This window comes from Salvelinus namaycush, chromosome 6, assembly GCF_016432855.1.
Source record: "Salvelinus namaycush isolate Seneca chromosome 6, SaNama_1.0, whole genome shotgun sequence".
Taxonomy (NCBI): domain Eukaryota; kingdom Metazoa; phylum Chordata; class Actinopteri; order Salmoniformes; family Salmonidae; genus Salvelinus; species Salvelinus namaycush.
The window spans coordinates 37164238-37182042 of record NC_052312.1 but is presented as its reverse complement, the minus strand read 5'-3'; the positions used below and the strand labels follow the sequence as shown (position 1 = coordinate 37182042).

General features: G+C 44.8%; 1 protein-coding gene across 1 annotated transcript; it reads right to left on the bottom strand.

The window, feature by feature from the left end:
• Window positions 1–1147: 1147 nt before the first annotated feature.
• On the bottom strand, window positions 1148–13293 carry LOC120049953 (ubiquitin carboxyl-terminal hydrolase 44-like). The gene is made up of 6 exons (XM_038996484.1): window positions 13222–13293; window positions 9824–11503; window positions 6692–6890; window positions 2152–2260; window positions 1694–1935; window positions 1148–1550 (listed from the first exon to the last, which is right to left on the bottom strand). The coding sequence occupies exons 2-6, from the start codon at window positions 11366–11368 to the stop codon at window positions 1426–1428; spliced, it is 2220 nt and encodes a 739-aa protein (XP_038852412.1). The 5' UTR covers window positions 11369–11503; window positions 13222–13293; the 3' UTR covers window positions 1148–1425.
• Between the last annotated feature and the right edge of the window lie 4512 nt (window positions 13294–17805).

Below are 17805 nucleotides of genomic sequence, written 5' to 3'. Positions count from 1 at the left end.
AACACATATGCTGGTATACACACACACGAGACAGGTCAGACCTGCTGGTGATTCCAAACAACTAGAGGGGGAAGGAATCAATTACAAAACTATAACAGTCAGTGGCCCTGTTTTTTTTTTAAACAACTTTTGTGAAAAATCCTCAATGTCGAGTATACAAAAATACATTCAATATTCTAAATGCTGGCCTGGGTGGGACTGCATTTTAGTCTCTGCTACAAAGAACTGATACCAAATACACTTCTGGCAAGGGAACTACAAAAATAGATATGTTCTGATAACGAAGGGCACTTTTCTATGACACTTGTTTCTGCGGTAGCCGCATCTGCTGTAGGGATACCAACCAAAAGTTAGGAGGCAACAAGCCTAAAAGCACCAGCACCACGAAAGACATCTACATTCTGAAGACAGAGGGCAGCATTCAGCTAAAAACAAACATCCCTTTGGAAACTGGTTATAAAATAGATTTCCCAAAACCAGTCAAAGAATATATCTTGCAAATGTTCTGTAATTGTTTTTGGAGAAGCGGAGAATTTTTAAACGTTTCCCTCGTGCTTTGGCGTGAGGTCAGTAGTTAATTATGAACAATTTCCTGACCGACCAGACTTACTAGAGAGCAATACCAAAGATGGTGGATAAATGAAGATGTCCCACTCAGGCTGTTTACCTTTTCTTTTTTTAAATGTCACTGTTCCGGTCCACTTAAGTGGTGGCTCTCCCATAGGCACCAATGCATTAGCAGCTGGGTCTGGCCTGCTTAGTTCATTGACTGTATATGAACCAGAAAATGGAAGTGAGTGAGGTGTCTCGCTTCCCCTTCCGTCTCTGGCAAAACTAAAAAGGGGTTAAACTCTAAAGACTATTTATGGAGGGAATTACCTACATTATCTACATTCCAGTTGAGAATTTGACATCCTTAGTCAACTGTCTAAAGTGGCTGTGAGAAACATTTTAGTTGATTAAAATCGTTTAAGAAAAATAAAAACAGCACAGAAGAGCAGAAAGGTTGACACCTGAATAAATCTGAACTACAGATTACACAGTCACACCTGGTCAAAGTCTGTCTCTACTCCTGTAAAGGCGTGTCTATAATACAACGCACAACTTGGCTGATACTCTTGATAAAATAAACCTATACACTATCAAACACGATTTCCTTTTCTTTTAAAACCCATATAAACAACCTGTACAAGAAATTCACAAAGACAAAAAAAAGGAGTTTGTGTCCTTTGTCTCTCTTAGAAAAATAATGATACAATGAATCATTCCTCCCCCCAGAGGAGATAAAATGCCCACAAAGAAAGAGTATGAGAGAGGAGGGGTTGAGATGTTTTGGTGGTGGTGGTAATGCTGATGATGACATGTCACTGGACTGCTGAGGTACAAAGGAGGAGGATTTGGGGCGGGGCTCAGTGGGTTCTGGTCCTATAGCGGCCTGTCTTTGTCCTGAGTGAAGCGCTGCGTGTAGAAGAGTATGTAGGCCTGGGCGCGACACACCTCCTCCACAGAACACACGTTCAGCTTAGAGTCATTACAGTGGACCCAGAACCCTGAGAGAGGGAGAAGAGAGAATGGGTATTAGCTGTAGGTAGATTCCATGAAAATGTATCAAGAGAAGGTTGTGTTAATCATCTTTGTATTTGTCATTTTTACATAAAAATGCATTTTGCATGTGAGTGAGAGATGTTCTTACTTCCTTCTTTGTTGTAGCAGTAGGCAGTGTAGTGGCCAGAGCCGAAGCCCTTCCCATGATGCATCACCACAGCGGACAGTTCATACAGGAAGTGTTTGGGGCTTGGGGAGCTGGCGGGGGCAGGACTGGAGCATGGCGAGCCCTTGGGGGAGGGGTCTCTGCAGCAGTATGGCTCCATGTTGAGGAGCTGGTCAAAGCTGACGTGGACCCCAATCTTCTCCCTGTGGTTTCTCCCAGACCACCTGACGACCAATCACAAGCACAGAACACTCAACGAACACGTCAACAGACCAAATCACCAAATAAGACAGCTAGAGTGTTTCAAATGCATGGTTGTGTTATGATTCTTGAGCAACTGCTATGTGCTCAATGGTTACCTGCAGTGTTTGAGGTGCATGGGTGTGTTTGAGGTGCATGGGTGTGTTAAGGTCATCGTGTGGTCATAATGCGGTCAGTACCTGAAGCGTTTGAGGTGCAGGCGCAGGACCTGAGGCAGTTTGTGAACCATCAGCTGTTTCTGAGCTTCAGTCAGGATGACGGGCTTGGAGGAGAACCTCCGCCGCTTACCTAGAGACAAGAGTGAGCATTAACCCACACTGTAAAACTCAACTTGCACACTAGAGGGACACCTCAGACAGGGCCAGAGTAGTGAGGAGTTGAGTATGGAAATCCCGCTCATCGCTCATGGAGCAGTGCTTACCTCCTTGAAAGAGATAATATGCCAGGCCTATTGTATAGATAATAGAACGAAAATTAACTAAACATTTAACCCATAAGTCTTATAGCCCTGTCTAATCCGGGCGAGGTGGGGTGTTTCTACACTGGTCACCCCGGGCGTCACGGGCTCATTTAGCTATTTGATTTGGAATTTGAACACACGTTGAACTACAACAAAAATAAATTATAATTTTATGGAAAAATATTTTTGATTTTACTTCTATTAGCCCATACAAACGCAATGAATAACATTCACTACATGGAACAGATACAGTGGGGAGAACAAGTATTTGATACACTGCCGATTTTGCAGGTTTTCCTACTTACAAAGCATGTAGAGGTCTGTAATTTTTATCATAGGTACACTTCAACTGTGAGAGACGGAATCTAAACCAAAAATCCAGAAAATCACATTGTATGATTTTTAAGTAATTAATTTGCATTTTATTGCATGACATAAGTATTTGATCACCTACCAACCAGTAAGAATTCCAGCTCTCACAGACCTGTTAGTTTTTATTTAAGAAGCCCTCCTGTTCTCCACTCATTACCTGTATTAACTGCACCTGTTTGAACTCGTTACCTGTATAAAAGACACCTGTACACACACTCATTCAAACAGACTCCAACCTCTCCACAATGGCCAAGACCAGAGAGCTGTGTAAGGACATCAGGGATAAAATTGTAGACCTGCACAAGGCTGGGATGGGCTACAGGACAATAGGCAAGCAGCTTGGTGAGAAGGCAACAACTGTTGGCGCAATTATTAGAAAATGGAAGAAGTTCAAGATGACGGTCAATCAACCTCGGTCTGGGGCTCCATGCAAGATCTCACCTCGTGGGTCGTGGGGCATCAATGATCATGAGGAAGGTGAGGGATCAGCCCAGAACTACACGGCAGGACCTGGTCAATGACCTGAAGAGAGCTGGGACCACAGTCTCAAAGAAAACCATTAGTAACACACTACGCCGTCATGGATTAAAATCCTGCAGCGCACGCAAGGTCCCCCTGCTCAAGCCAGCGCATGTCCAGGCCCGTCTGAAGTTTGCCAATGACCATCTGGATGATCCAGAGGAGGAATGGGAGAAGGTCATGTGGTCTGATGAGACAAAAACAGAGCTTTTTGGTCTAAACTCCACTCGCCGTGTTTGGAGGAAGAAGAAGGATGAGCACAACCCCAAGAACACCATCCCAACCGTGAAGCATGGAGGTGGAAACATCATTCTTTGGGGATGCTTTTCTGCAAAGGGGACAGGACGACTGCACCGTATTGAGGGGAGGATGGATGGGGCCTTGTATCGCGAGATCTTGGCCAACAACCTCCTTCCCTCAGTAAGAGCATTGAAGATGGGTCGTGGCTGGGTCTTCCAGCATGACAACGACCCGAAACACACAGCCAGGGCAACTAAGGAGTGGCTCCGTAAGAAGCATCTCAGGGTCCTGGAGTGGCCTAGCCAGTCTCCAGACCTGAACCCAATAGAAAATCTTTGGAGTGAGCTGAAAGTCTGTATTGCCCAGCGACAGCCCCGAAAACTGAAGGATCTGGAGAAGGTCTGTATGGAGGAGTGGGCCAAAATCCCTGCTGCAGTGTGTGCAAACCTGGTCAAGAACTACAGGAAACGTATGATCTCTGTAATTGCAAACAAAGGTTTCTGTACCAAATATTAAGTTCTGCTTTTCTGATGTATCAAATACTTATGTCATGCAATAAAATGCAAATTAATTACTTAAAAATCATACAATGTGATTTTCTGGATTTTTGTTTTAGATTCCGTCTCTCACAGTTGAAGTGTTCCTATGATAAAAATTAGACCTGTACATGCTTTGTAAGTAGGAAAACCTGCAAAATCAGCAGTATATAAAATATCAAAAGGAAATTTGTTCTGAAGTGTATGTCCTATATCTGAGTGTCTGTCCTATATCTGAGAGATATAAGAAAGATCAGGAAACGTTAGTTATTATATTTTTTTTTAACCCCTTATTTTTGGCACTAAACAGTCTAAACCCTGTCTAAGCTGGGGTGGGGGGGGTTCTACTAAGCTATATGGAATTGTTTTAAGTGTCATACCAAGGATAATTTTGGAATTTTAAGTATCAAAACAATAGCCTTACTACTATTAGCCCATACAAACGCAATGAATAACAGATTCACTACATGGAACAGATAGATTTTTTGGGGAGGGGGGAAACTAAAGGAAGTTTGTTCTGAAATGTCTGTCCTATATCTGAGAGATAAGAAAGATTTTTTTATACATGTATTTAACATTAGTCTCAACGTCAATAGTGAAGAAGCGACTCTGGGATGCTGGCCTTCTAGGCAGAGTTGCAAAGAAAAAGCCATATCTCAGACTGGCCAATAAAAAGAAAAGATTAAGATGGGCAAAAGAACACAGCCTAGAAGGCTAGCTTCCCAGAGTCGCCTCTTCACTGTTGACGTTGAGACTGGTGTTTTGCGGGTACTATTTACTGAAGCTGCCAGTTGAGGACTTGTGAGGCGTCTTTCTCAAACTAGACACTCTAATGTACTTGTCCTCTTGCTCAGTTGTGCACCAGGTCCTCACACTCCTCTTTCTATTCTGGTTAGGACCAGTTTGTGCTGTTCTGTGACGGGAGTAGTACACAGCATTGTATGAGATCTTCAGTTTCTTTGCAATTTCTCGCATGGAATAGCCTGCATTTCTCAGAACAAGAATAGACTGACAAGTTTCAGAAGAAAGGTCTTTGTTTCTGGCCATTTTGAGCCTGTAATCGAACCCACAAATGGTAATGCTCCAGATACTCAACTAGTCTAAAGGCCAGTTTTATTGCTTCTTTAAATCAGAACAACAGTTTTCAGCTGTGCTAACATAATTGCAAAAGGGTTTTCTAATGATCAATTAGCCTTTTAAAATGATAAACTTGGATTAGCTAACAACGTGCCATTGGAACACAGGACTGTTGGTTGCTGATAATGGGCCTCTGTACGCCTATGTAGATATTCCATTTTTTATCCACCGTTTCCAGCTACAATAGTCATTTACAACATTAACAATGTCTACACAGTATTTCTGATCAATTTTATGTTATTTTAATGGACCAAAAATGTGCTTTTCTTTCAAAAACAAGGACATTTCTAAGTGACCCCAAACTTTTGAACGGTAGTGTACTTCCATTCATTTTTCCATCTGGTACCGGGGGACATTCAGACGAGTCTTGAAAGGCCTGTGGACGTCTTAGAGCAAATCAACCGACTTGTTCGTGAGAGTCTCACCTTCGCACAGAAGAGTCATATTAGTGTGTAGCCCAAACTGTTTGGATGCTACAGACAGAAGTTGGCAGATCGGCTGTACCAACTTCAGACGAGTCCCAAGCCGTTTGTGGGGGTCGTAGAGCAAAACGGAGAACACCATCATGTTCGTGAGAGGGGTCATAATAGTTTGTAGGCCAAACCGTTCACACGCTACAGACGATTTGTGTGAAGACCAATTCATGGTGAGAAACACCGCTCTAGCTGTCACCTTTCACCGCAGATGCGGAAATGCGACATAGGCAGATGCAGTGGATGGATTTTTACAAGGATTTTTGTATTATGCTAATTAGATTTCCACGGGGCATGGATAGAGACCTTAGGGGGTTTAAGAGATCTGATTTTTGGTTTATAATGACACACTTAGCTAGCTACCAACCCCGTTCCTTTCTGTTAGCATGTGCACCTACTAATTACACCATCATGCTTTCGGGATACCTGTCTTTTCAGATTCCACAGTGATTCTTTAGTTGTGGACCCCAAACATCACTGCACTCCCCCTCTTGCTCTTGGTCCTCCTCATCTTTGTAAGGCACCTTGATTTTTCACCTGTGTGTTATATCAGTTCCTTTGTGAAAATATTTAGCATACTAGATAACAGTAACTAAAGCAAGGGGCTAAAGCAAACTACAAATGCATGCTGGTCCGGGCATGCCCTAAGCTTGTGAAGTGAGCGCTACTGGAGCAAAATTGGAGTGGGCGAGAAGGCCGACGCTCCAGTCTTTGGGAAACTCGCGGCACGCTCCAGTCAAATTTAGCACGCTCTGCTCCAGCTCCGCTCACATGCTCTGGACAGGGCTGTGTGAATGTGAATAGTCCGTCTAACTATAGCACTGGATGGTAGTTTGACATGCAGAGACAGAATTATTTTTTTAAATCGAGAAAATGAACTGCTTTGGCAAAATTATTGTACCTCTAACAATCATACCATTGAATGAATGTGTTTGTGTGTGCTCACTGTGTACATTTTTGTATGTGTGCCTCTGTCACTCACTGTTGCACTGGTCGCAGGCGTAGATGTTTCCCTCCAGGGCTTCGGTCTCCGTGAACTTGGCCAGCATCTCCGTCAGCTGGCACGAGACCTGCGCTGCGCTCTCCCGGCTGTTGCTATGGTAACGCTCAGGGAACTCCAGCGATAGGTCCCAGAAGGGTTCCACCGTGTTGGAGCGGTGGTCACATGCAAGACACGTCACCTGATGGAGGGAGAAGAGAAGAGAGAGCGATAGAAAGAGGTGGGGCAGAGAGAGAGGGAGAAAGAGAGAGTTAGGGGGAGAAAGTGAGGATGAAAAAGAGAGAGTTGTGTGAAGGCAAGCCAAGGGCAGCTGAGCTAACTAATGCAGTAGCACACACAGGAACTGGATTGTCTGAGATACACAGCTTTAGAAACACTGCCCCCCCCCCCCCCCCCCCCCCACTCACACACACACACACACACTCACCCCCTTGTTAAGAAAGAGCAGGTGTGGGTGTATGCTCAGAGAACTCAAGACACTCCTCTCTTTCACATACACCGAAGCAGAAAGTACACACGTTCAGTCACACTCACTCTCTTACGAGTAAATCAATTTGAATTCAATCACTTTTAGATAGCATCCCTTTTGATTTAAACAAACCTTTCCATACATGTTTGCCCATGGAAGAAATGGTCTGAAATGGGCTTTTGGACCTGAATGTTAAAACATTCAGGAGATAATGGTGTTCAAAGTTTTGCATACCCCACCCTACAGGGTGAGACATCCATGTCTTTATCACTGGAAAAGATAAATGGTTGAGTTTTGATATCATTTAAACTGCTTACAAACAAGGTTGTGAAACTATTTTATAATTTCTTTAAAAAAAATATACACTACTGTTCAAAAGTTTGGGGTCACTTAGAAATGTGCTTTTCTTTCAAAAACAAGGACATTTGTCCATTAAAATAACATCAAATTGATCAGAAATACAGTGTAGACATTGTTAATGTTTTAAATGACTATTGTAGCTGGAAATGGCTGATTTTTAATTGAATATCTACATAGGCGTACAGAGGCCTATTACCAGCAACCATCACTCCTGTGTTCCAATGGCACATTGTGTTAGCTAATCCAAGTTTATCATTTTAAAAGGCTAATTGATCATTAGAAAACCCTTTTGCAATTATGTTAGCACAACTGAAAACTGTTGTTCTGATTAAAGAAGCAATAAAACTGGCCTGCTTTAGACTAGTTGAGTATCTGGAGCATCAGCGTTTGTGGGTTCGATTACAGGCTCAAAATGGCCAGAAACAAAGACCTTTCTTCTGAAACTCGTCAGTCTATTCTTGTTCTGAGAAATGCAGGCTATTCCATGCAAGAAATTGCCAAGAAACTGAAGATTTCATACAACGCTGTGTACTACTCCCTTCACAGAACAGTGCAAACGTCCTCTAACCAGAATAGAAAGAGGAGTGGGAGGCCCTGGTGCACAACTGAGCAAGAGGACAAGTACATTAGAGTGTCTAGTTTGAGAAACAGATGCCTCACAAGTCCTCAACTGGCAGCTTCATTAAATAGTACCCGCAAAACACCAGTCTCAACATCAACAGTGAGGAGGCGACTCTGGGATGCTGGCCTTCTAGACAGAGTTGCAAAGAAAAAGCCATATCTTAGACTGGCCAATAAAAATAAAATATTAAGATGGGCAAAAGACACTGGACAGAGGAAGAATGGAAAAAAGCATTATGGACAGACAAATCTAAGTTTGAGGTGTTCGGATCACAAAAAAGAACATTCGTGAGACGCAGAAAAAATGAAAAGATGGAGTGCTTGACGCCATCTGTCAAGCATGGTGGAGGCAATGTGATGGTCTGGAGGTGCTTTGGTGGTGGTAAAGTGGGAGATTCGTACAGGGTAAAAGGGATCTTGAAGAACGATGGCTATCACTCCATTTTGCCATGCCATACCCTATCCTGTGGACGGCGTTTAATTGGAGTCAATTTCCTCCTACAACAGGACAATGATTCAAAGCACAGCTCCAAACTATGCAAGAACAATTTAGGGAAGAAGCAGTCAGCTGGTATTGTCTATAATGGAGTGGCCAGCACAGTCACTGGATCTCAACCCTATTGAGTTGTTGTGGGAGCAGCTTGACCGTATGGTACGTAGGAAGTGCCCATCAAGCCAATCCAATTTATGGGAGGTGCTTCAGGAAGCATGGGGTGAAATCTCTTCAGATTACCTCAACAAATTGACAACTAGAATGCCAAAGGTCTACAAGGCTGTAATTGCTGCAAATGGAGGATTCTTTGACGAAAGCAAAGTTTGAAGGACACAATTATTATTTCAATTAAAAATCATTATTTATAACCTTGTCAACGTCTTGACTATATTTCCTATTCATTTTGCAACTAATTTCATGTATGTTTTCATGGAAAACAAGGACATTTCTAAGTGACCGCAAACTTTTGAATGGTAGTGTACGTTAGAGGGGAAAAAATGTCAATAACAAAACAAAAACCAAGTAATTATAGTAGTTTGACAACCCTTTTTGTAAACTTTTAAATGATATAAATCTCAACCATTTATCTTTTCCATTGATGAAGACATGGATGTCTCATGGTATGCAAAAGGGGTCAACTTTGAGCACTTTTATCTCGAGTGTTTTGGCATTCAGGTCCAAAAAGTTCATTTCTGAGCCGTTCTACAAATGGGCAAGTATGTAAGGTTTCATTCAAATCAAAAGGTGTTCTGTCGAAAAGTTAATGAATTCAAAATGGATTTACCCTTCCATGAACTTCTAAAATGATGGCGCTTCAGAATGTGTTGATCTGCCATTGAAATGTCCCCATTTCTTGATTGGAGCCAAGCACATTTAGACAGATACATTTTGACATATTGTATTTAATATATATTTATTTTATATTACTATCAAGACATAAATGTGGTAACAGTCACGCACATTGTGCAGTAAAAGCTCCCATCCGAATCCCTCCAGTAAGATCACTACTAATAAATGTAAAGACCTTTTAATCCCTTTTTCAATCCATTTTAATCCATGTCCAGACTGGTGAATCACAAAAGTGTGTCTATATCAGTATAAAAATGTGTACTGTGTATCAGTCTGTGTATATCTGTGTTTGGGAGAGTGTGTGCCTCTCTCTCTTTCTTACCTGGCTGAGGAGCTGACCATGGAAGATGGTGTTGACTACGCTGAGCACCTGCTTGATGAGATGTCTCTGTCCGGTTGACACACCAGCGGGTGGCGTGTGAGTCCCTGTGCTCTCCAGCTCGTGCTGCACCTTGTCAAGCAGCTCACACAGGAACTCCTGGGCATCCTGCTGGGCGTAGCCCCGGAAGGCTGGGATCAGCTGCCACACCGAGTGCAGCATTGCGAAGGGCGACACCAACGCCCACTTGCCCGACCACATCACCTGGAAGAGTGTGTGCAGCTCATGGCACAGGGAGATGTGCTTGGAGCTGGGCTCCTTGGGCTGAATCAGCTCCATACTCCGGGCTCTGGAGGCCCCCCCACTTAGCCCAACGCCCACCTGGGGGCCTCTCCTCTGGGCCAGTGGGGAGGACGACACTGGGCCCCCGGGGCTGGGAACCAACAGCTGGCCGTGAACGGCCAGCAGCTCCAGCCGGAGGAAACACTCCCTGAAGATGTGAAGGTGGCTCAGCACCTGCAGGATGGAGTTCATGTAGCATGTGTTGCCTAGGTTACGCAGGCCCGTGACACCCGGAGTGACAGTGGGCCGCCGTTTGAGGGGCGAGTCGCCCTGTTTGGAGGGGGCACAGGGGGGGGCTGGGGAGGGGGCAGTCAGGGCTTGGACAGAGGAGGCTCTGGGTTTGCCTTTGGTGGAGGAAGAGGGGGTTGAGTAGCGAGTGGGTTTGGGCGCGGGGGTTTTAGGGGGGCGGCCCATTCTCTTGGGGGTGGGAGTGGCGGGGCTCTGGGTTCTTGGTCGGGGGGTGAGGGGAGTCTGGGGTGTGTAAGTGGTGCTGGGGGTACGTGTTCGTGTGGGGCGGGGGGTGACAGCGGCGGCGGCAGCAGCTCTCTGACTGGCTCTCCTCAGGCGGTGGCTCTTCCTTGGTGGGGCGCTCTCCAACGCTTCCTGTAGCTGCCTCTTCAACGTCTTCCTCCTCTCCCTCAACTCCTTCCGCCTCTCCTCCTCCTCCTCTCTCTGCCTCTCCTCCTCTTCCCTCCTCTTCCCCCCTTCCGTCATGCTGAACCAGGTGTGGAACACTCGACCCATCAGTGCCCGGCGGCGGTGCCAGAGCGCCGTGAACATGCGGTCCTCGTCCCTCAGCTGCAGTTCACTGGAGCCGCAGGGCTGGGGGGCATCGGGCGGGGCGCTAGCCGATCTCAAGGTGCGTCCTGAGCGAGTGGTGACCTCGTAGCGCTGGCTCTGGATGGCGCTGAGCGTGGAGCGCAGCAGCTTGAGGTCTCCCGTCGCGTTGTCGTTGAGCACATAGTCGTCACACAAGTAGCAGAAGACATAGAGCTCGTTGACCTCCATGGCCAGCGGGTGGCGATGCTGCAGAAAGTGCTGCAGGGCGTGCTCCTCGATGTAGCGGCCGCACGCAACGTGGGCACAGCCCAGGCAGGCCCACACTGACTCTGTGGTGTTGCAGTCCACGCAGTGCCACTTCTGGGGGTTGAGGATGGAGTGGTCTGGGGCCAGCCTGAGCCTCCCCACGTGCTTACACCTGTCCATCGCACACACTTGCTAGGTGGCTCCGTCCGTGTGCGTGTCTGTGGGTAGGTGAGTGTGGGTGTGACACGTCCACACTGGGGCTTCAGATCACCATGGCGAGCTCAGAAACGGGGCGGTCCCACGGCATGGCTTTTTCTGGGGAGGAAGAAAGAGAAGAGAGAGACTGAGTGAGTGAGAAATGCAGTTGTACAAAACTCTTTAAACTTCTCTAATCTCTTCTCAGTAAAGGCCTTACCCAAATCGTATGAAGAGATCCTTTGTTTTACAAGATGCCTGTTCGTGAAAACAATTGTACCAAAACCTTCTCTCTTGCTTTTTAACCCACAACCCATTCTGGTCTTAATAATAATTTTTGGTCACACATCTAACCAGTTAGCTCTCTAACATGGGTACTTATTGTCAAAGACAGGACAATATCCTGAATGTTGACTGCGGTGATCAGATGTGGTTTTCTGCCATTACAGATTTCCTTCCTCTAATGTACCCTTTAAAACAGTTTGCATAACCCTGGGGGGGGATTAGGCACTTCCATAGCACAGTACTGATGGGGTTGGGGATTCCTGTTTTAGAGTCTCAGCTCCATCATCATCACCCCCCAATGGGGCCAAAGGGAGACTTAAGCCTGGCAAACAAAGGGGGGCTGAGCTGGGAGGGTAGAGCACCCTTTGTATGTGTACAGGCAGCCTTACAGAGAGAAAGGGGCAAGAGAAGAGATGAATAAAGGGAATGGAGAAAGAGATGGATAGGATGATCAGAAGGGAAACTAAACTTGAGGATCAGAGGCTGCCAGTCCCAGCTACTATTTCCCTTCTCCATGAACCAATCTATAATCTATTTAGGAGGAGAAACAGTACAGGGCCGACCCTGACTACACAAGTCCAAGTTCTAACGGGTGTTTGTTTACCATTCCAGACTGCCTTCGTGTGATTTAAATAAGTAGCTGTTACCAGTGAAGGACTTTCTGGCTGGCATACCCTGACTGAGTCTGTCTGTCTACATTGTACCCCTTTGACTCCCACTGTTTTTATATAACATTTAATCAATGCAATTGTGGTTTCATGACCATCGACATTCGTGATGCAATGCAATTGTGGTTTTATAACCATCGACAATCGTGATACATTGTTTAGTTTTTTATCCACAAAAGATCTGGTGGGCAGTTACTAGCAATGACATCCCATTGCTTCTGCTTCATTTTACCCAGTCAACACTGATAACAAAAAGCGCGAGATTTGTGTTTTCAAACCAGCTAACTTAGCTAGCAAGCTTTCCCAGACGTGTTTACCACTTCACTAACGTTAACTCACTTGACATTGGTAAATTATCCCCGCAAGACAACTTTGAAAACTTGCAACATTACCTAGCTAACAATGTCACCAAAATACTGGTAACTAACCGCTCCTTCTTCTATCCGTGATGTCACTATCTATAGTTATAACACGACTAACGTTACTGCTGACAAGAACCTACTCGTAAACTTATCGAGGAGGATAGCGAAGGCTCGTGCGCGCGCCTAAGGTGCCCTTGTGCTTTCTTTCTCTGTCTGGCGGCATGTATCTCCTAAATAAACACAAATCGAATATCTAACGTAAGATAGCTAAACATAATCGCTAGTAAAATAAAGTATCTAACTAGTTTGTTGGCTAACTTGGTGAGTAACATGGCTAGCTACATGGCTAGCAGCAACAAAGCTAATCTTGTCAAGCCAAGTCTAAATACGTTAGGGATCAATGCGTCAGGGTTTGAATTGTTTATCAAACATGCTAGTTAGTTTTCAGATGAATGTGTACACCATAACAACTGACACGAATTGTTAAAAAAAAAAATAGGCGAAAATTGAAAAAGTACCATACCTATCCTTCACGGCACTTATTCCTCTGATACTAAAATGGTCGCCATCTTGTATCTACTCTTGTCGCGTGGTGTTGGCTCGAGCGCGTCCGCGGTAGGGTAGCGTCAAGTGTCGTTGTTGCATGGCTCAAGGTAGAGGCTCTCTAACATCAGATCTAGGATCAGATTATTCTAACCCAACTCTAAATGTTATCGTTGAGGTGATTAGAAAACATCTGACTTTGTATCAGTGGTTAGGGGCAACCTCTAACCTCCTCCGCACAGATGGCACAATTTTGTGACATAATCTCAGGATATTGTCATGTCAAATTCATGAAGCCAGGCCTACACAACACAATCAGAGAAAATATTTGACATAAAAGTGAAGTGGCCCATCACATTCTATTAAGCACATTCTGCTGTTGAGTATGACATATAGATTACTGTTTGGCACTGCACTATTTACCTTTTCTACACCAGTAACACTAACAAGTATTTTTTTTCTATCACTGCTTCTGGAAAAACAATTGCATTCAAAACGTTTCAATGCCACAAGATGGCAGTGATGTATCAATCAATGTTCAAGTTGTGCGTGAGAATATGTTGTAAACATTGCATGCAGAGTATTATGTGTGTGTATGTGTGTTGGAGAGATGCAGGTGTAGGGCTCCATGCTGGTTAATGAGGGCATTGGGGGCTGAAGGCACACACTATAGAGATGGTATCAGACTAGGTGTCTAACATTAAACCCCAGAACTCCTGAGACATAAGGCTTAGACATGCTAACTACAACCTGAGCCTAGGACTGACTCACTCAAATATACCCAATGTTCCCAAACTCCGTCAGCAGCTCTGGCCTCATGTGGAAAATGTCCTGACACAGTGAATGTGAGGATGAAGGGATACAGTCAAGAGACATTGCCAACCGCCACTCTGCATAAAAAGGGGTACTGAGAGGGAGGATTGTTGATCACTAAACAGAAAAATGAAAGAATATGCACATGAAACCGGGTTCTCACACACACACACACAGTCTTGTATAACTAACCTTGTGGGGACACAAAATTCAGTCTCATTCAAAATCCTATTTTCCCTAACCCCTAAACCTAACCTTAACCCCAAAACCTTAACCCTAACCCTAAAAATAACCCTAGCTCCTAACCCTAAAACTAACACTAATTCTAACCTTAACCCTAAACCCCCTAGAAATAGCATAAGATCTTGTGGGGACTAACAAAATGTCCACAGTTGGTTCAATTTTTGTTTGTTTACTATTCTTCTGGTCCCCACAAGTATAGTTAAACACACACAGACACTCACCTTTCACTCACTCACACACCTGGTACTGCTGAAAGCTCTTCTCCATATCAGAGAGGGATCCGTGAGAGGGACATTGATCATACAAGTGTGTGTGTGTGTGTGTGTGCGTGCGTGTGAGTGAAAGAGGTGCATGTATGTGTGTGTAGATCTGTCATCCGATTCCTGTTGAATCACTCATGTTTTTCTCCCTCTATGTCCCGCGGCCCTAACTGAGTCTTCATGTCCACACACGTTCCCTCCCTTCCCCCCCTTGCTCCCTCTTTCTCTCTCCTTCTCTCACCCACACTCTACATACTACACAAACCAAACATAAACACACACACACACACATCTCCTGTTTGTATTGAAAAAGTTGGATACCATAGCTCTGTGAAAGTTCTATATAGTGGCGGTTTGTGGCAAGTGAAAACACAGATGCTGGTGGGTGAGGGGAAATGGTTTACAACCAGTAAATAAAAACATTCCCCATAATTATGGTTTATGTTTGTAGCATTTATGTGTGATTGGTACATGTCTTAATAGTTTATGGCTGTCTGCTTGCCTGTCTGCCTGCCCGCCCATCTATCTTCCTGTCTGTCAGCACCTTTCTCTCGCGTGTCACACACTGTGTCACTCACTCAGTGTATATGTGGGTGTAATAGGTGGATGACATCAGGGGTTCGTTTTCATGGAAGTATCATAATCACAAGTTGTGTCTCAATCACCCTGCTATGTCAACAAGGCCCAGTTCTGGCTTCTTTTGATGTAGGCCACTTTTGATAAAGAAGTGTTCCTGCATGTGTGTGTGTGCGTGTGTGCGTGTGTGTGTGTGTGTGTGTGTGTGAATGGTTTGATAGATAAGAACACTTTTAAGGGTTGCGATATGCAACTTTTCAGGGAAGTCAGGAACCAATACACAGTCTGTTAGGAAAGAAAAGGCTAGCTTTTTCAAACAGAAATTTGCATCCTGTAGCTCTAACTCCAAAAAGTTCTGGGACACTGTAAAGTCCATGGAGAATAAGAGCACCTCCTCCCAGTTGCCCACTGCACTGAGGCTAGGAAACACTCACCACCGATAAATCCACGATAATCGAGAATTTCAATAAGCATTTCTCTATGGCTGGCCATGCTTTCCTGCTGGCTACCCCAACCCCGGCCAACAGCTCTGCACCCCCTGCAGCTACTTGCCCAAGCCTCCCCAGCTTCTCCTTCACCCAAATCCAGATAGCAGATGTTCTGAAAGAACTGCAAAACCTGGATCCGTATAAATCAGCTGAGCTAGACAATCTGGACCCTCTCTTTCTAAAATTATCCGCCGCCATTGTTGCAACCCCTATTACAAGTCTGTTCAACCTCTCTTTCGCATCGTTCGAGATTCCTAAAGATTGGAAAGCTGCCGCGGTCATCCCCCTCTTCAAAGGGGGTGACACTCAAGACCCAAACTGTTACAGACCTATATCCATCCTGCCCTGCCTTTCTAAAGTCTTCGAAAGCCAAGTTAACAAACAGATCCCGGACCATTTCGAATCCCACCGTACCTTCTCCGCTGTGCAATCCGGTTTCCAAGCTGGTCACGGGTGCACCTCAGTCACGCTCAAGGTACTAAACAATATCATAACCGCCATCGATAAAAGACAGTACTGTGCAGCCATCTTCATCGACCTGGCCAAGGCTTTCGACTCAGTCAATCACCGTATTCTTATCGGCAGACTCAACAGCCTTGGTTTCTCAAATGACTGCCTCGCCTGGTTCACCAACTACTTCTCAGATAGAGTTCAGTGTGTCAAATCGGAGGGCCTGTTGTTCGGACTTCTGGCAGTCTCTATGGGGGTACCACAGGGTTCAATTCTCGGGCCGACTCTTTTCTCTGTATATATCAATGATGTCGCTCTTGCTGCGGGTGATTCCTTGATCCACCTCTATGCAGACGACACCATTCTGTATACATCTGGCCCTTCTTTGGACACTGTGTTAACAAACCTCCAAACGAGCTTCAATGCCATACAACACTCCTTCCGTGGCCTCCAATTGCTCTTAAACGCTAGTAAAACTAAACGCATGCTCTTCAACCGATCGCTGCCCGCACCCGCCCGACTAGCATCACTACTCTGGACGGTTCTGACTTAGAATATGTGGACAACTACAAATACCTAGGTGTCTGGCTAGACTGTAAACTCTCCTTCCAGACTCATATTAAGCATCTCCAATACAAAATGAAATCTAGTATCAGCTTCCTATATCACAACAAAGCCTCCTTCACTCACGCTGCCAAATACATCCTCGTAAAACTGACTATCCTACCGATCCTCGAATTCGGCGATGTCATTTACAAAATAGCCTCCAACACTCTACTCAGCAAACTGGATGCAGTCTATCACAGTGCCATCCTTTTTGTCACCAAGTCCCATATACCACCCACCACTGCGACCTGTATGCTCTCGTCGGCTGGCCTTCGCTACATATTCGTCGCCAGACCCACTGGCTCCAGGTCAACTATAAGTCTTTGCTTGGTAAAGCCCCGCCTTATCTCAGCTCACTGGTCACCATAACAACACCCACCCATAGCACGCGCTCCAGCAGGTATATCTCACTGGTCATCCCCAAAGTCAACACCTCCTTTGGCCGCCTTTCCTTCCAGTTCTCCACTGCCAATGACTGGAACGAATTCCAAAAATCGCTGAAACTTATATCTCCCTCACTAACTTTAAGCATCAGCTATCTGAGCAGCTTACCGATCGCTGCAGCTGTACATAGCCCTTCTGTAAATAGCCCATCCAACTACCTACCTCATCCCCATATTGTTTTTTTTTGCTATTTTGCACACCAGTATTTTCTACTTGCACATCATCATCTGCACATCTATCACGCCAGTGTTAATTTGCTAAATTGTAATTACTTCGCTACTATTGGCCTATTTATTGCATTACCTCCTTACTCCATTTGCACACACTGTATATAGATTTTTCTATTGTGTTATTGACTGTAAGTTTGTTTATCTCATGTGTAACTCTGTGTTGTTTTTTGTTGCACTGCTTTGCTTTATCTTGGCCAGGTCGCAGTTGTAAATGAGAACTTGTTCTCAACTGGCCTACCTGGTTAAATAAAGGTGAAATAAAAATAAAAGATACATAGTACAGAATAGCTTTGGTATTTTTAGAATCAGTGATTGAGTCTCTGAGTTGATAGTTCCAATCAGGTTTCCCTTCTCTTCATTTCCTCTATAACTGAATCAGGAGTGGATAGGATAAGACAACGTGATGCTCATTCACTCTCAGTAGTGCATCTCTCTATATATATCATTCTCCCTT

Coding starts and splice junctions, on each gene's coding strand:
- LOC120049953 (XM_038996484.1), bottom strand. CDS start 11,368: ATGGACAGGTGTAAGCACGTGGGGAGGCTCAGGCTGGCCCCAGACCAC. Junction 2,261..6,691: donor CGCCTGCGACCAGTGCAACA/GTGAGTGACAGA, acceptor TCTTGTCTCTAG/GTAAGCGGCGGAGGTTCTCC. Junction 1,551..1,693: donor CTGCTACAACAAAGAAGGAA/GTAAGAACATCT, acceptor TCCCTCTCTCAG/GGTTCTGGGTCCACTGTAAT.